The 16,802-nt window shown below is 33.8% G+C and overlaps 3 protein-coding genes and 1 long non-coding RNA gene across 4 annotated transcripts; 2 read left to right on the top strand and 2 right to left on the bottom strand.

Annotated features, from left to right (window-relative positions):
• Positions 1-658: 658 nt before the first annotated feature.
• LOC129289340 (disease resistance protein RPV1-like) lies at positions 659-5,397 on the top strand. The gene is made up of 4 exons (XM_054926100.1): positions 659-784; positions 2,741-3,779; positions 3,881-4,180; positions 4,282-5,397. The coding sequence occupies exons 2-4, from the start codon at positions 2,781-2,783 to the stop codon at positions 5,395-5,397; spliced, it is 2,415 nt and encodes an 804-aa protein (XP_054782075.1). The 5' UTR covers positions 659-784; positions 2,741-2,780.
• An 813-nt stretch (positions 5,398-6,210) lies between these two features.
• LOC129287460 (uncharacterized) lies at positions 6,211-9,139 on the top strand. Its single transcript, XR_008587715.1, has 4 exons — positions 6,211-6,703; positions 7,112-7,234; positions 8,352-8,558; positions 8,680-9,139. It is a non-coding gene; the product is annotated as an uncharacterized LOC129287460 (long non-coding RNA).
• A 1,386-nt stretch (positions 9,140-10,525) lies between these two features.
• On the bottom strand, positions 10,526-13,107 carry LOC129289002 (coatomer subunit zeta-1-like). The gene is made up of 6 exons (XM_054925838.1): positions 12,955-13,107; positions 11,979-12,138; positions 11,556-11,703; positions 11,333-11,410; positions 11,164-11,248; positions 10,526-10,881 (listed from the first exon to the last, which is right to left on the bottom strand). Exons 1-6 carry the CDS (start codon positions 12,964-12,966, stop codon positions 10,822-10,824), a joined length of 543 nt encoding a protein of 180 aa, XP_054781813.1. The 5' UTR covers positions 12,967-13,107; the 3' UTR covers positions 10,526-10,821.
• Positions 13,108-15,662: 2,555 nt separating this feature from the next.
• On the bottom strand, positions 15,663-16,634 carry LOC129287843 (EPIDERMAL PATTERNING FACTOR-like protein 6). Its single transcript, XM_054924091.1, has 3 exons — positions 16,296-16,634; positions 16,062-16,111; positions 15,663-15,965 (listed from the first exon to the last, which is right to left on the bottom strand). The coding sequence occupies exons 1-3, from the start codon at positions 16,399-16,401 to the stop codon at positions 15,741-15,743; spliced, it is 381 nt and encodes a 126-aa protein (XP_054780066.1). The 5' UTR covers positions 16,402-16,634; the 3' UTR covers positions 15,663-15,740.
• Positions 16,635-16,802: the final 168 nt, after the last annotated feature.

Genomic DNA, 16,802 nt, shown 5'->3' with positions numbered 1-16,802 from the left:
TTATCCCTTTTCATGAACCGGCTAAACTAGTGAAACCTGTCAATTTTTATTGCTTTCCTGGTTCGTTGACTGGTTAACCAATTCTTGACTGGTTCAGTTACTCTCCAATTTTTCTGCCTTACCCAAACAGGACCAATGACTAGTTTAACCGGTTGCATCAGCCGTTCCGATTCAGTTTTTAAAACGTTTGCTATTTATAGATGGAAATAAGCTTGCTCAACAAGTCACTCCTCTTGAACGTTCCTTGTCTTACGCTCCAAGTTGCATTTTTATTTTATTATTTTTTGTTTTAGCAGGCCACTTAAATTAGTAATGATAATTTAACTTTTCCCCTCATTACTAATTTTTTCATTGACTTATTTTCTTGAGATTATGCCCAAAAGCTTTGGAAACTTTGTCAGCTTCTCAATGTTGAGACCTTTGGTGAAAATGTTAGCTCTTCACTTGAATTATCTTGATCTCTCCTGCTAGTACCTTTTTTTCGAATAAAGTGATACTCCATCTTTATATGCTTCGTTCTCGCATGAGCACTTGGTGGTGCAAATCCTTCAACAATTGCGTTAACCATGTGCTCTTCTTTGTTGCCATTATTCCTGCATGATATTATGCTTATAGTGTTGAGAATGATATTGTGGTTGCCTTTACTGCACCAAGGGACAACTCCAGAACCCAAGCTAAATGCATAACTAGTGGTTGATCTTCTGGTATCACAATCATCGGCATAATCAACATCACAATATCCTTCTCGTTTGCATGCTACTCCACTTTCGTAGAATATACCAAGGTCAAATGTCCCTCTTTATATCTCAAAATTCTTCGATTTGCTCCCATAAGCGGATTTTTTTAGAGCTTGCATAAATCAACTAACCACTCCAACTGCAAATGTAATATCTGGTTGAGTGAGTGTTAGATATATCAGACTTCCCATTATCAATCTGTACATCACTGTATTCTTCAAATCTTTCCTTCTAATATGCTTAGCTTGGAGTTCACTTTTATTGAAAGTACAAGAGGTTTGCTTCCAATTATTTCGTACTTTTAAAAAGATCTCTTGCATACTTCTCTTGACATAAAAACAATCCTTCTTGCATTCTCTTCACTTCTAATCCAAGACAGTGATTCAGTTGTCCAAGTTCCTTCATCTAGGTGCGAATTGATAATTTTCCTTGGTCTGCTAAATTCTTATTCATTGTCTCCAATGATAATGAGATCATCTACATATATCAGGATTTTTTATAGTCTCCTTTGTCGAGCTTTCACAAAACAACTCAAATCAGATGATGCAACCTTACAGCTATTACGAATGAGAAAGTCATCAATTTTCCCATACCAAGCTCTAAGGCTTGCTTCAACCCATATAAGGCCCTTTTCAACTTGCACACATATCCAGGATTGAGTTTGCTTTCAAACCCTTTAGGTTGCTTCATGTATACAACTCAATCAAACTTTCTATTTAGAAAGGCATTCTTCACATCCATTTGCCACAAATTCTAATACTTATTAGCTGTAATCGCTAGCAACACACGAACATTCGCAATTTTGGCTACTGGACTAAATATCTCATCATAGTTCAATCCATATTACTATGAAAAAACCACTTTTCACCAATCTAGCTTTATATCTTTCAAATGATTCATCTAGATGAATCTTTATCTCATACACTCATTAGCATGATATTGGTTTCACACCCTTTGGCTTTGGAATTAAATCCCAAGTTTGACTTTCTACAAGAGCATTCATCTCTTCTTCCATAGCCTTCCTCCATTCTGCTTTCTGAAATGCTTCTTCAAATGACACTGGCTCTTTTTCTTCTTCTACCAAAGCAACATTGGCATACTTTGGATTTGACTTCCTTGATTGGCTTGATCTCTTCCATTCTAGTGCTGAAGTCTCTACAACCAATTGATCTTCCAATATTTATGTAATTGGATGATCATCTGGCTTTGTTCTCTAATAAATGCTGGCGTTGTTATTTAATTTCTTGATAATATTGGCATTGATTGAATATGCCATCATGACTTGGTTTTAGTAGCCTTGTGTTTTACTAAGTAATTATGGTTCCATATCAGTGAACTCACAATTCCAAACTATGCATGAGTAGAATCTCCCCCACGTACAATTATGTACAATGATGTCACACGGACCGGACCTAGAGTAGCTTCAATGCGTAGATTCTTTTTTGATATGGAAGAACAAGCTAAGCTGCAACCACAGAGCATACTCAAAACCAAAACTCTGATACTACTACTAGGATTTGTGAGCGGATAAAACCTAAGATACTTTAGGAAATAAGAGGGACTTAACTAAGAAAATTTTATTGCAAATTCAAACTACAAAATGCACTAAACTACAAACTTTTTCTCTTCCCTCTCCTTGCATGCCACTCTTCTACTTCCTCTTCCTCTTTCCTCTCTTCCACGCTTTGCTCACCACCCCATCGCAACCCCTTCTTTCTTTTTCTTCACACACCACTTGATGCACAAAATGACTAGCCAAGTGCACCATTTATAGTTAGAAATGAGCTTGCTCAACAATCCACTCCTCTTGCTTGAAACCTTCCTTGTCTTACTCTCCAAGTTGCATTTTTATGTTATTGTTTTTTCAGTGGGCCCCTTAAATTAGTAATGATATTTAACACAATATACTTGGCTATCACTTCGTTTAAAAACTTATTTGCTTATTATTTTTTTCAATTGATGTTTAATACTTTTCACTTTTTTAATCTTTTTTGACATATTAGGAGGGAAGCAGAGCTCATTCAAAATATTGCCAATGACATTATGCAAAAATTGAACCGTCCATCTTCAACCGCACTAGCAAACATTGTTGGAATTAACAAAAATTGCGATCGTATTGAATTGTTCTTGGAAAGATTCTCTACAATTGGAATTTGGGGTATGGGCGGAATAGGTAAAACAACCATGGCCAAAGTTGTGTTTGCAAAATTCCGCTCTCAGTTTGACAGTTGTTGCTTTTTGGAAAATTTAAGAGAAGAGTCAGAAAAACATGGGTTAAAATATATACATGATAAACTTCTCTTTGAACTATCAAATGATACATTTCTTGAAAGGCTTAGTCGTAAAAAAGTTTTGATTGTACTTGATGATGTTAGCAACACAAGTCAGTTAGAATATTTAGAAAATGAAGCTCCTCGTTTGGGACTGGGTAGTAAAGTCATCATAACAAGTAGAGATCAGCATGTACTTGATGAAAGAGTTGACAAAATACACAAGGCCATAGCATTGAACTATGATAGCTCACTTCAGCTTTTCAACCTCAAAGCCTTTCGAAAGAATGGTTATAAAAGTGAGTATAAAAAATTAGTTGAAAAAGTGGTGGCCTATGCCAAGGGCAACCCATTAGCCTTAACTATTTTGGGTTCATTTTTGCATTCCAAAACTATAAAGGAATGGGAAAGTGCATTGGTTAAATTGGAGAAGAGGACCTATCAAGATATTCAAGCTGTGCTAAAATTGAGCTATGATGGACTAGATGACGAAGAGAAAGAAATGTTTTTAGATATTGCTTGCTTTTTGAAAGGTGAATCTAAGGGAGATGCAATAACAACATTAGAGGGTTGCGGCTTTCATGCAAGCATTGGTTTGAGAACCCTTATGGATAAAGCACTGATAAGTATTGACTATGACACTGTGCAGATGCATGATTTAATCCAATCAATGGCTTTAGAAATTGTTCGTCAAGAGAACATAAAAGATCCTGGAAGACGAAGTCGACTATGGAATCCTGATGAGATCTATGATGTACTAAAAAATAATCAGGTAAAGGGAAACATTACTTTTCTAACAAGACGTGTTACCAACAATTAAGGAGAATTGTTAATACAATGCAATTAACTTACTTTCATTTGGATGTTGTTCAGGGATCTGATGCAATTCATGGCATAATCTTAAATTTGTCTGAAGTTAGAGATATACAATTGAGTATTGATACCTTTAAAAAGATGACTAATTTAAGATTTCTGAAATTCTATTCCCCCCGGGATGAAAGATCATGTATAGTGAATCTTCCTTCAGGGCTGGATTCATTTTCCAATTCATTAAGGTATCTCCAGTGGGACAAATTTCCTTTAGAGTCTCTGCCATCATTATTTTGTGCTGAGAAACTAGTTGAACTTCGCATGCCTAACAGCAACCTAGAAAAACTATGGGATGGAGTGCAGGTATAAAATGCAAATATGATGAGTTTTGATTTTTCTCCCTATTTTAATTGAAATTTAACACTTTGTATCCTATGTAATATTTTTCTTTTTAATTGTTGCAGAACTTGGTGAATTTAAGGAACATAGACCTTACTGGATCTAAACAATTAATAGAGTTGCCAGATTTCTCAGCTGCTCAAAATCTTGAAGTGGTTTATCTTTCAAGTTGTGAAAGATTATGCCATCTTCATCCATCTATTTTATCTCTCCCAAGATTGCATGATTTGAAACTTTCCTATTGCAAAAACCTAAAGAGTTTGAAGATGGAGAGTCATTCAAATTCTCTCTCAAGCCTACTTGTTAATGGTTGCTACAGTCTTAAGGAATTTTCATTCTCTTCAAACAAATTACTTAATTTAGACTTACTTCTAACAGGCATTGAGATATTGGACTTATCAATGGGCCATATGGAGCAACTCCAACAACTCTCTCTTAATGGCTTGACATTAAAGAATCTTCCAGTTAATGAGATTTGTTGCTTGAGATCTCTTCGGGAGCTTTATCTTTATGGTTGCATAGAAATAATTGACAAATCAAAGCTACATATCTTATTTGATGCTTTGCTATATCTAGAATCAATTGATTTGGATGGGGCATGCAGATTAACTGAACTTCCAAACAATATCAAGCATCTCTCAAGGCTAAAATCTCTTTACATAAACAATTGCAAGAGCCTTCAATCTTTACCAGAGTTTCCACCATCTATTGAAAGATTAAATGCTTGCAACTGCATCTCATTGAAGACACTACAACTCACTTCTCATTTTGAATCTTCATTATTGGCAAATGAAATAATCTCGGGTTCAACACTCTGTTCCTCAATTAGTTATCTTAGAAATCTTTGGGACCTTGATCTTAGTGGTTGTGAACAATTGCATGAATTGCCTGAAATCATCAATTCCTTATCTTCATTATCTTCATTGGATTTGGAAGGAAGCAATGTAGAGAGCTTGCCTGCCAACATCAAGCATCTTTCAAATCTAACAGGTATTTGGTTGAGAAATTGTAAAAGACTTCGTACTCTACCAAGATTGCCACCATCCATTGAAACAATTAACACTGATGATTGCATATCATTAGAAATTGTACCTCCCTCAATAACTTGTATGCCACAACTGACGTTCCTAAGTTTGAAACATTGCTTGAAATTGGAGAATCGTTTTTATCCCATGTTATAAAATGTGCTTGTTTCTCATTAAAGCGATCAGTGTACACCAACAAAAGAGGTGGTATTTGTTACCCTGGAAGAAAAGTTCCAAAGTAGTTTAAGCAGAGAACAAAGACTTCCAACTATATAACTCTTGAGCTTCCTTCAACCATGAACAATCTTGTTGGCTTCATTTTGTATTGTGTTCTATCTCGTCGCTCTAGCGGTCACTTGCAATGCCAACTTTATCATGATGGTAAACAAGGAAAACCCTTAACCTTTGATATGGTAACAAAAGAATTTATTTCACATCATGTTTATCTATGGTGTGGTCCTGCCTCATTGATATTCTTCCCGATAACAATGGACGATCAAGACACCAATTACAGGCCAAAGGTATCATTTGAATTCTCTGTTGTTGAGACAATCCTAAATAAGGGCTTGTTTGAGAAAACAAAACATGATGGTGTGATTGAGGCATGTGGGGTTTGCCCAATATATGCCTCGGAATATCACAACTTCCTCCAACAAATGGAAATAGAGTCAAAGTTGCTTGTCCAAAAAGAGACTTGTCATGATGCTGATGAGCACTCACTTTATGGAATACTAGAATATGCTAGTTCCTCATTGATAAAAGGCAAATGTGACAATTTTGAAGGAAGCATTGTTCCAAAGTGGTTTACAAGCAAAAGTTCGATTATGTGGTCTAGAAGACCATGTGTGAGTGTTCAACTTGGTCTAAATATTAACAACATAATAGGTTTCATCTTCTGCTTTGTTATACCTCATTTCTCCTCAAAAGAAAGGGATCTATGTCACTCGTCATGTCGATGCTGTCTATATCGTGGGAGATGTTGGCGTAACTTTTTGGAAGGTCCAAGAGGATGGCATTATTCAATGATAAAATTGAATTCAGATGATATTTTTCTGTGGTATGATCCCCTCTTCTGTGAACTCATACTGCACAAACTTCGACAAAAAGGAAAGGATTATAGTGAGAAGCTTAAATTTGAATTTTACTTTGGGGATTGTTTAATCAAAGAATGCGGTGTTCGCCCAATATATGTCTCAGAGTACACAAACTTTGTTCAACAAAAGAAAGTGAAGGAAACTACTCAAAGAAAGAGGCATCGGAACATTGATGATGACCGACACCAACTCCCTCCAACAAAGAAGTCCAAGGAGTCTTCAATCATTCAATCCAGTCCCTTGAATTTTGAGTCCAAGACATCTCATAATGTCCATGATTTGCTTCTTATTCTGTCCCAGTTGAATTTGGAATCTTCAAAGAATCACACTCATCACAAATAAATTACCTAGGATCCACTACTTGATCGGTATGGATCTCTCTTTCATTTCATCTATTAATTAAGTTTGACTTTGGTACACCATGGCTAACCTGATAAGCAAATATAGATTATGCTTTTAAATATGTTTCCTTAATTGGTAATATATGTAATTCTATTAATACATTTGAATCCAATTATTTTCAAAATTAGGATTTCTTACAATGAATACGTATCTTCTCAGACAACTTCACTGATATGTTTCTTGACGCTGGAGTCCAGTAAAGGAAAACATAATGGGAAATTTGCTATGTCTAACTTAGCTTCATTAAATAACGTGATAAAAAAAAAGCGTCAGTGAAATAAGCAACCAGAACTTGAGATGATTAGATTTTGGATGAAGATGATTATTAATTTATATTAACTAATATTATTATATATGCCCTCACGTCTTTGCAGTTTGACATAGTTATGTTATTCAGTCATCATTCTCAGCCAAAAAAAAGCTGACGGTGAAAACGATGGATGTTGCTGTTTCGCACTCTCTACTCAACCAATTTCTTCAAAAAAGCTTGTCTGGAGGTGAGGACACCCGCATAAAATTGACATGTTCATATTGTTCTCGGAGATAAAGGAAAAGTGATGTTTGACATTAAGATGGTTACTAGTCTCGAGAGTCAGACTTTCTTCTGTTTTCTTTCATAACAGCTTTCTTCTCTTAGTTATGCTTTCTTCTATTTCTCTGTTTTTAGAAAGCTGAGTACTGAAATGTGTATTTGTGGCTTTTCAATTTAAACTTTGTAATTTAAAAATTATCTTCAAGTTATCATTAACTTCAGTTGTAGATCCTGACGACAGACATCGACTGTACTGTCCAATTATTCTAATAATATGGAAAATTGACAGAGACCAGACGTGACTAATTACTTTTTCTTATATTTCATTAAAATTTTGTCGTATTAATTAAATGGTTGCTTTTTCTTATATTTCATGAAAATTAATTACTTCCTACATTGTTTTCTTTTTTAACCATTAGATTAAGACAACATCAGTTATTTAACCACATTTCTTTAATTTTGATGAGGTTGTTAGAAGTGATTTATATAACCAAACTTGAGCATAGTCGACATCATAGTTGCAGCACACAGCCGCCTTGACTGAATATGTATGTATCGTGTGGGTGACAATTTTAGGGATAGTAAATAAATATGTAAAGTTAGAGATATTCTGAACAAAATATATAATCCTATTGATTTGTTTAAATCCTCTTTATTTTTAAAAATTTGGCTTTGATTTCTTCTTGGCTTGTCACATTATGTGAGTTTCTTCTCAAACAACTTCATTGGTATTTTTCTTGATGTAGAAGTCTAGTCATGCAGCAACAAGTAATGTGCAGTGCAATTGGATTGAAGGATAACATGTCAGGAAACTTGGCATGTGGTGGTACTTCATTAGATAACATAATAAATCATGAAAAAGCTAAAATAAACAAAACTTGGGTTGATTAAGTTTTTATGGACTGAAATTGCATGCCTCTCTTTTCACAGTTTTTTCTCCCAACTCTTTTACACAAGTCATATCAATTACAATGAAGTGGTGAAGCTTTCATCTTCTCTGCATGTCATAACTTATTGGTGATCAAATGTTGCAACTTTCACTTTTTTGAAAACTACTTTTCATTTGTTCTTCTATTTTGCAGGATTTCTGTCTGTTTACAAGAGTTCAACTTCTACAGCAGAGGCTTTGGAAAAGAATCTTCATGATTTAGCCAACTGTATTTGTAGGTATAAATTGTGGTGAAGCAGTGAAGCTTTTTTCTCCTCTGGATTTCATAACTAAGTATTCATCAAATGTGGAGGGGTGTGTCGATTGCTATCACAGCTGATGCTGACTGCAGCAAGCAGAGGTTAGACAGTATCCAAGAAAATTCGCGGAATTGATTTTTAGTTACATATCTTCTTTCCGATGCAAGCCCTATATTCAATCACTTACACATATTAACTAATTATGTTCGCCCGTCTTTGCAGTTTGACATAGTATATCACTATATTGTATTCAGCCATCGTTCTCGGCCAAGAAAAGCTGACAGTAACAACCATGGATGCTGTGCTTCATGTGCTATTCTCAACCAATTTCTTCAGAAAAAGTGTGATGTGTTCATCAGTTTTGGAGGTGAGGATACCCGCATAAAAATGATGTGTTGATGCTGTTCTCAGAGAGAAAAGAAAAGTGATGTTTGGCATTAAGAGGGGTGGGCGTTGAAATCTGAATGGGTACGTGTGGCTTTTCGAATGATTTAAAAATTATCTTCAACTTGTCATAAACTTTAATAGTAGATCATGATGACGGACACTGACTGTGCTGTCCAATTTGTCATGTTAATTCAATGGTTAATAACACACTGTATAATGACTTAATGAGGCTTGAATTATCCGGCCGTGCAAAGGTATTTTATGACATGCATGTAGTGCGTGTGATTGTTGTAAATATTAAAATTCCAGTTTGTTACAAGGAATATACAAGTGATATGATTCGTACAGTAGAATCTTGATCAAATGTTGAATAATGACACGTATCATCTCATCATCTACATTAATCACGCTAATGCTTTATTTGGATGAGAAGAAAAATAAGGAGCAAAGAAAACTGAGGGATAAAACTCTTAAACATAATTTATTATTTTTAAAAATTTCTCTTCCTAGTTTTCTCTCATCCCTTTTTTTTTCTCTCACTTTTCCCTCTATCCAAGACAAGTTTAAATGATTTATAGGAACTAATTGCCAAGTCAATGCAAAAAAAAAAAAAAAATCCCACGATCATCCAATTTTACTTTTACAGGCTTTGAACATTCTTAACAATCATGATTTACTAAACTCAAGATCAGTGCTGAGTAGAGCTGTCATTAAGGCCAGCCCGGTCCTAAAAGGCCAACCCTTGAAGGGCCAGGACCTAAACGAGCTGACCCTAATAAACTCGATTATATGTCAAGGTTTTCTTTTATAAGGTCTAGTCTTAACCCTTAGAGCTAAAGGACTGGCCCTCAGGGTCTTGGCCCATTTTTTTTAAAAAAAATTAATTTAAAATTATAAAAAATATATTTATAATCACAAAAAAATTTATTATACATAAAATTAAGTTTAAGAAAATAAATTTAAATCAATTTACACCATAACAATAAAGAAAATTTAAACATTTAAGTCTAACATCAAATAACAATATCAAAGTTAATACTAACAAAAATTAGACTTAGCTAACATTATTAGCTAAATCTTAATAAATGAATGAGAGATGAACGAATGCGTTTAATATGTTCATTTCTTTAAATTATATATTTAATCTTTTATTTTTTTTATATTACAATTTTTTAAAAAAAATAACAAGGGCTTAAAAAGATTAGCCTTTTTATTTTTGGGCTTAAAAAGGTCAGCCCGACGGGCTCAGTTCTAATTGACAGCTCTAGTATTGAGACCAGACTGGACCGGATGAACTGTCAACCGATGAAGAGAACAGGCTGTCTCGGGCTTTGGATCAGTAACTAGAATAAAACCAGGAACCAGAGCAGGTTGTGGAGAACTGGATCAGCAACAGGAACAAGAAGGATGAGGGGTAGAGAAACTGAGAAAGCAAGACACTTGACGATCTTGGTTTACTATACCCAAGATGCAGTTCTTGACGGTTGACAGTGGCTACATCTCTGGGACGAATTCCAGGCATACATGTCATGATAGAATACCATGCTTCAGCGAAGAACAAGTTAATAAAGCATACGTGCTTGAACATAATACCTTCCAAAGAAACACGCGTAGCATTTGGCAATAAGCCCTCACTCATGTTCAATCAAAGACAGAGATGAAGTGAAATTGACACGTAGAATCCTTTAAGCCGTATGACCAACCCCGATTTCTTTCATTATAAAACTAATTATACGTCTCAAATATATATGTCGTCAAGGTCAACCAGATATAAAATCAGCACATAATTTTAACATTTTAAAAAAAAAACAATAATAATAAATCACTTCTCGAGAATCCTCGAACAATGGAGTCGCCGGAATGGTATGATCCTCCAGTCTCAAGCCCAATAAATTGGAGGACAAAATAACTCTCGCTAACAAAAGAAAGACTATAACATTTCAAACATGGATAAACCCACTCCTGGTCACGTAAACATCATTTCAGAAGGGTTCTTGTCAAATGCTCTCTAGCCGTAGCCCATGCTTGAGTTAATGTCTGCAATATTACAAGCACACCATTAGAATGAAGGTCAAAGATACCGAGTCATCAACATCCAAGATTTTCAGTACAACCAAGTCAAAAATAACTTGTGCACAATGAAATATAGCTTGCCAAAATCAGAAATTTAAAAAAAAAAAAAAACAAAATAGTTTGAGAATTACGTAACACCAAAACGTAATAATTTAGCAGCCGACAGTCTATATGCCGATGTATATGACTTTGCAAAGTAAAATCAAATAGGAAGTGAAGACAAAAACTAAAACAAAATTGAATTACCTGTTCAGATAAGGGGGCGTCAGCATCAATGCTATGAGAGGTCACCTTTTCAGCAATGAGGGATCCATTTGTTTCAAGTATCATCCTTAAAGGAAGAAAAAAAGGGTATTAAGAAAATAATTATAATTTTAAAGAGAAATAAACATTTTAGTTAAGAAGACAAGCATACCCTCCATCAACAATCTCATCAAGACATAAAAGGATGAGATCCAAGTTCTCAAGCGCCTCCCTTTTGTCAACATTGCTCCTGAAATTTGAGATAATATATGCGCACGTTTTATGTCTTAAAAAACATGAGTAACAGGGAACTCTGCACGTTTTATGTCTTAAAAAACATGAGTAACAGGGAACTCTAATCCTAAATCTTGAAAGCAAAATTTAACCTAAAATACCTCAACAAATAGGTGACTGCATCAAAGAAACCCTGAAGAACTGAAGCCAAAATGAGCTCATTTTCATCATCACCACCAGTGACAAAGAAATGCAAGTCTTGAACAAACTTGTATATAACGACATTATTCTCAATTAATGTTACCTCAGCTGCAGATAATAGTAAATAGCACATCAGTCATAACTGAATAATGAAACACGATAAACATAACTACTGATCAAGTCAAGAATTGGCAATAATTGCTTAATTCATTATTAAGACAGGGCCCAACACTACAGCTTAATTTTGAATGAGCATAAATTCTTGACCCACGTTAGAGGTTTTGAAGACATATATGCATAACATAAAACTTACAACAACGAAAAATCATGTGACTTCATGTAATGATTAGTTTCTGTCCATCAGTAAGAACCTCTGCACTGACCTTCTGTCCGAGCATTTGTCTTCACAGTCTTATTGAATACTAACTTCTCAAAAGCCAATTTTGCATTGTTTGTTGGCCAGTCATCTGAATAGTACTTGACTGCTACACGCTTCCCTTCAGAATCTAGAAGAAGAATGTTCTTTACCGATGGGCATAAGCCCTATACAAGACAGGACATACCAATTCAAGTTATAAAATGTGTACCATATCTGTCACCACCTCTCTGGTGAAGAAAGGAAAAGAGAGCCCAAGAAACATTGATAATATAAGCTCTATAGAATCTTATTTCAATGAAAAAAGGTGAAAAACAGTGCCCATATGTAAATAACAGTATAACACAAACAAACTCAATTCAACTAGATGCAAGCCATCCTATTTCAATGTTGCCCAATCACTGCGTCCCTCACAAGAAGCTGCAAAGTTGTCGTACTTAGAAAATGGCAACTAACCAGTAACAGATCTAGAAACTGGCGACACCTTTGTTGAGTTTATTAACCAACAATTAGCATTCAAACCCTAATTGAAATTCTACTTGCCGTAAAAACGAAGTTTGGCTGTCAGAAGTGAGAAAACGAGTGTTACTAAACGGATCCGAAATAACAAGAAGAATATAACCCAGATTTAGATCCCATTTCCCAAAAGAATTAAATACACACACACACACACTCAAGCAATTAAACATCCAACCAGTCGTTTTAGACCACAAGAAGAAAACTATCAACAGAAAATAGATGAATTTAAAATCAATTCCCAGACTCAACAAGATTTCTGTAATTGCAGGAGTCCATTCTAATATCAAGGACTTCAATGTCAGATCCCTAGAGTTTGCTTTCTTTCCTAGACCTTCATCAGAACTATCGAAAGTATCCGTAATGGTTAGCTACTGCATCTTGATTTGTGTTCAGAGCAAGATTAGAGCTACGAAAATACTAGGAAAGATAGGATGCAGAAGTAAGAGGACCCAAGAAAGACTTACATGAGACGCCATTTCTGAGACGAGAAGAAGGGTCACAGAAGCTTGAACTTCGCAGATCTGTGATCTGGCTTAATAGAGGATCGTTTCCTTCCTAAGAGGGAAGGACAATTTTGTAAATTGCGCAAGTGATTCTTCGTTCTTATTGCCACAGTCTCACGCATAAATAAGTAACCGTGACAACCCAATGGACCCCTCGGACCAAAAACAAGAAGGGAAATATCATTTAAGACCATAGGAGCAAATTAATATCACCAAAGACCAAAAGATTTTGCAGTTGTGTAAAAAAAGCAAAAAACAAATGTATATCATATTTTAATAATTAATCATTCATTAATTAATAAATATTCATTTATATTTAACAATAAGCTATATGTTAATTGATAAATTTAAAAATATAAAAGAACTTGTTTATAAGAAGAGACAAATGTAGATCATGTTTTAATACGTAATTATTCGTTGATTAACAAATATTCATTTACACTTAATAAAAAATAATTCGCTAGTTGACAAGTTAAAAAGAAAAAGAAAAGTAAGGGTTTATAATTTTTTTTTATCTAAAATTATTTTTAAATTGGTCCTTTAATCTTATAGTGACACCACATAATCTTTGATCCTTATTTAATATTAATTTGCCTCAATGGTTATTGAATGATATTTTCTTAAAATATATCAAATCAATTGAAGATATTAAAATGAATTGCATTATTATAGGTTTGCTCATAAATAATATAGTTCAAGAATAACTTTCTGAGTATCATCTTAAAAAGAATTTCATTTTCATTATCTAGGGTAAGAAAATGTCATTTCATTTAAAAAAATAAAAAATAAAAGCAATTGAGCATCTTTTGTTTTTAAAAAAATATTGCAACTTACCAAAATTCAAAAATAAATATTTTATATTGATCCATGCATATGCTTTATGGGTCTGTAATCAAATGATTATTTCTAAGAATTACAATGTTTGATAGGATCATTGATAGACATAATACTCCATCTATTACTTTATATAAGATATACTCCCTCTATTAAAAAAATATAAGACTTTTTTGGAGAGGTTGAATGTTGAAAAATATAAGGTATTTTGAGTCTTTTAATGTATAATCATTATTTTTTAAAAAAATGCCCCTATTAAATAGATTACTTTATATATTTTTAGGATGAAAAATTTTATTAAATAAGGATAAATATAAAAAGATAGGGTTAGTTTAAAGATAAGTAACTACTTTATTAGGGTGAAATTCAATTAAAAATACCTTACATTTTTGAATGGAGGAAGTATATTCTAAAATTTTTTTATATTTCAAAATATAAGACCTTTTATGAAAAATAATGAAGTATGCATTATTTTTTAAAAAATACTTTTCATATTAAAGTTTGCAGCAATATTAATTGTAAAGAGAGAAAATTATAATAAAAAGAATTAAAGGGTGGCTTTGGATTGTCACACTAATATTTTTTTTAAAAACACAATTAGTGTCAACCAATTTCCTTAACACATGAGTGATTCGATTGATTGAATTAAATTCTTTTTTTTTTTGGCCCAAGAAAACAAGAAATATATTGCGAATGAAAACACCAAAGTTCAACTACAGAAACAACAGAATACAAAAGAAAACAAACAAACGAAATCTCAAGGGTAGTCCTAGCATCCCCCGATGGAACAAAGATGCTTCCTAATTAAAAGCTGAAATAAAGGAAAAAGGTCAAAGCAAACATATATCTCAAAAATATCAAAATCACCAAATAACTCAGACCAAAAGGTATTGTCTCAGTAGCACACTCAGCATTATCAACATCAATATTCCTACTATCAGAGGCTTGAATGACTATATTTTCACAGTGCCAAGCTAAATCAAGAGGCATGCACTTGGTCCAAAAGGATTTGGGGGAAAAAAACATACATATATTTCCTATGCGTTGATATGTTGTTCCTTAATGTTGTTTCACATTGGACTCAGATATGTTCTTTTTTAAAAAAAAAAATTAAGCTGACACAAAAATGTTCTTCCACAAGTATCATGGTTATGGATTGATTTCTTGTCTAGATGCCTCCCTTGGTGGGTTTTGATTTCCTTTTGTAAGCCTTTCTTCTTTAATGTCTCTTTGACTATATAGGAGCTTTGGAAGTCATAAATTCCATGATTTATCATTTTGTTAATTATATAATAAAATTATAACTCTTGAATTTAGATGGATTATCCATTTTTTAATTAATAAATTATTTTACTGATACAATATTTATAAAAATAAGTATCGAAAATTATTTACTACTGTTTTCCAATTAAAAAAATGATATGTAAGTTTTTTAAACTTATTCTAATTTAATGAAAAATATGCCTTAAATATGTACAATTTTAGTATAACAAGAAAGTCTCTCTCTTTATTTTTATAATTAATTTTAAATTAATTATATTTTTTAAAAGCTATAAATTGAATTTAAATTAATTATATATTTTTTAAAAGCTATAAATTGAATATAACTTTTAAAAATATCACAATTCATTATTATTTATAAAATGACAATTATAAGTAATGAAATGTTCATACATAACAAGGATTATTTATGAAATTTAAAATTTAAGCATTATTTATGGGAAATCTAGTAGTCTTTCAGTCATTAAGAAGATACTTCTAATTACCAGAAGGATTATGCCTTTATGGCTTCGACAAATACTTCTCTTTTCCACATCACACCGTGAATTATAGGATCAATCAACTATACATTAACATTGAGATAAGCTGGGTATGTGTGAAGTTGTATGAACAAAACAGTGAATAATATTCATTCAAGGGCTGTAGAAGGAAGGACCACACTTGCATTTCCAGCTCTCAGGCTCATAGTTTGCATACTGAATAGCCAAATGGCTTCTTCTACTAATACTTGGCACTTGAATGGCTTCGCATGGCGTGCATCCATAACACTTGTGTTCACATCTTGGTGGGCTTGACCCTACTTTACCAGCCCCTCTTCTTTCATACTCTTCTTCCACCATTGTCTCTGCCATGCCCTTCTACAAATAGAGAATATTGCATTTACAGCATTTGAATATCGAGTTAGTCTTTTAAACATTCAGGAAGGAGAGAAGAAGAAAAATGAACATACATACCTTGTTTGGTTCTGTTGCGTATGGTGATGACTGTGGAGCCTCTTCTTGGCCTGGTACAGATTGAACACAAGAAGATATGTTATTTTGGTGAGAATCTCATGGTGTTTGAAGATAAGAAGTTTGAAGAAATGTCACAAGTTAATTTTTCCCTTTGAAAGAGAAATATATATCCTATACTCTCCGTCTTCTACATGTACATTCTTAAAACAGAGTGATCACACATGATGTAATTACCTGGATGGGAAATGATGGCATCAGTTTGTGGGATCGATCTCGTTGCTCCAGAAACCCAGACAAGAATCTGCAGAGCTAGCATGAAGAAACAGAGTCTGCCCTTCATAGTTTATCAGAAGCTCAAATGATGAAACTGTGGAAGAAGATGGTGGGATGCGCGTGAGAGAAGTGGAGTTTCTTTGGTCACTCACAGATCACGATATGGAGTAATTGAGAGGCTACCAAATGAGCTGGCTGGCTTTCAAAGGTTCTTGAGTTTGAGATTATGCATCACAAGCAAGTGTGATTCTGGTTTTGTCACCCTCAGCAAGCTTCACCTTCATTTGAAAACTCACTGGACTTTTCAGAGGCGAAGAATAGACTGCTTTTCTCTCTCTTTCTGCCTTTTTACCTTCGATCGATTGCTTTGCTTTCAATACAAGTAAATCTCTCTCTCTTTCTCTCTCTCAAATCAGTCTAAAAGAGGAGCAATATATGTGTTGGTCCGGAAGTTCAGAATAACAGTAC

Source organism: Prosopis cineraria, unplaced genomic scaffold (assembly GCF_029017545.1).
Source record: "Prosopis cineraria cultivar Desert tree isolate PC_DT_omini unplaced genomic scaffold, ASM2901754v1 PC12, whole genome shotgun sequence".
Classification (NCBI taxonomy): Eukaryota; Viridiplantae; Streptophyta; class Magnoliopsida; order Fabales; family Fabaceae; genus Prosopis; species Prosopis cineraria.
Note: the sequence above shows the minus strand (reverse complement) of the source record. Positions and strands in the feature narration are given on the sequence as shown.

What these genes read in the sequence shown, in the direction of transcription:
- LOC129287843 (XM_054924091.1), bottom strand. Translation starts at nt 16,401, where the DNA reads ATGAAGGGCAGACTCTGTTTCTTCATGCTAGCTCTGCAGATTCTTGTC. An exon ending in TGCCATCATTTCCCATCCAG is followed by an intron (nt 16,112 to 16,295) that starts GTAATTACATCA and finishes AATCTGTACCAG; the next exon opens with GCCAAGAAGAGGCTCCACAG. An exon ending in ACGCAACAGAACCAAACAAG is followed by an intron (nt 15,966 to 16,061) that starts GTATGTATGTTC and finishes CTCTATTTGTAG; the next exon opens with AAGGGCATGGCAGAGACAAT.
- LOC129289002 (XM_054925838.1), bottom strand. An exon ending in GCAGTCACCTATTTGTTGAG is followed by an intron (nt 11,411 to 11,555) that starts GTATTTTAGGTT and finishes CTCAAATTTCAG; the next exon opens with GAGCAATGTTGACAAAAGGG. An exon ending in ACGCCCCCTTATCTGAACAG is followed by an intron (nt 10,882 to 11,163) that starts GTAATTCAATTT and finishes GTAATATTGCAG; the next exon opens with ACATTAACTCAAGCATGGGC.
- LOC129289340 (XM_054926100.1), top strand. Translation starts at nt 2,781, where the DNA reads ATGCAAAAATTGAACCGTCCATCTTCAACCGCACTAGCAAACATTGTT. An exon ending in ATGTACTAAAAAATAATCAG is followed by an intron (nt 3,780 to 3,880) that starts GTAAAGGGAAAC and finishes GATGTTGTTCAG; the next exon opens with GGATCTGATGCAATTCATGG. An exon ending in AACTATGGGATGGAGTGCAG is followed by an intron (nt 4,181 to 4,281) that starts GTATAAAATGCA and finishes TAATTGTTGCAG; the next exon opens with AACTTGGTGAATTTAAGGAA.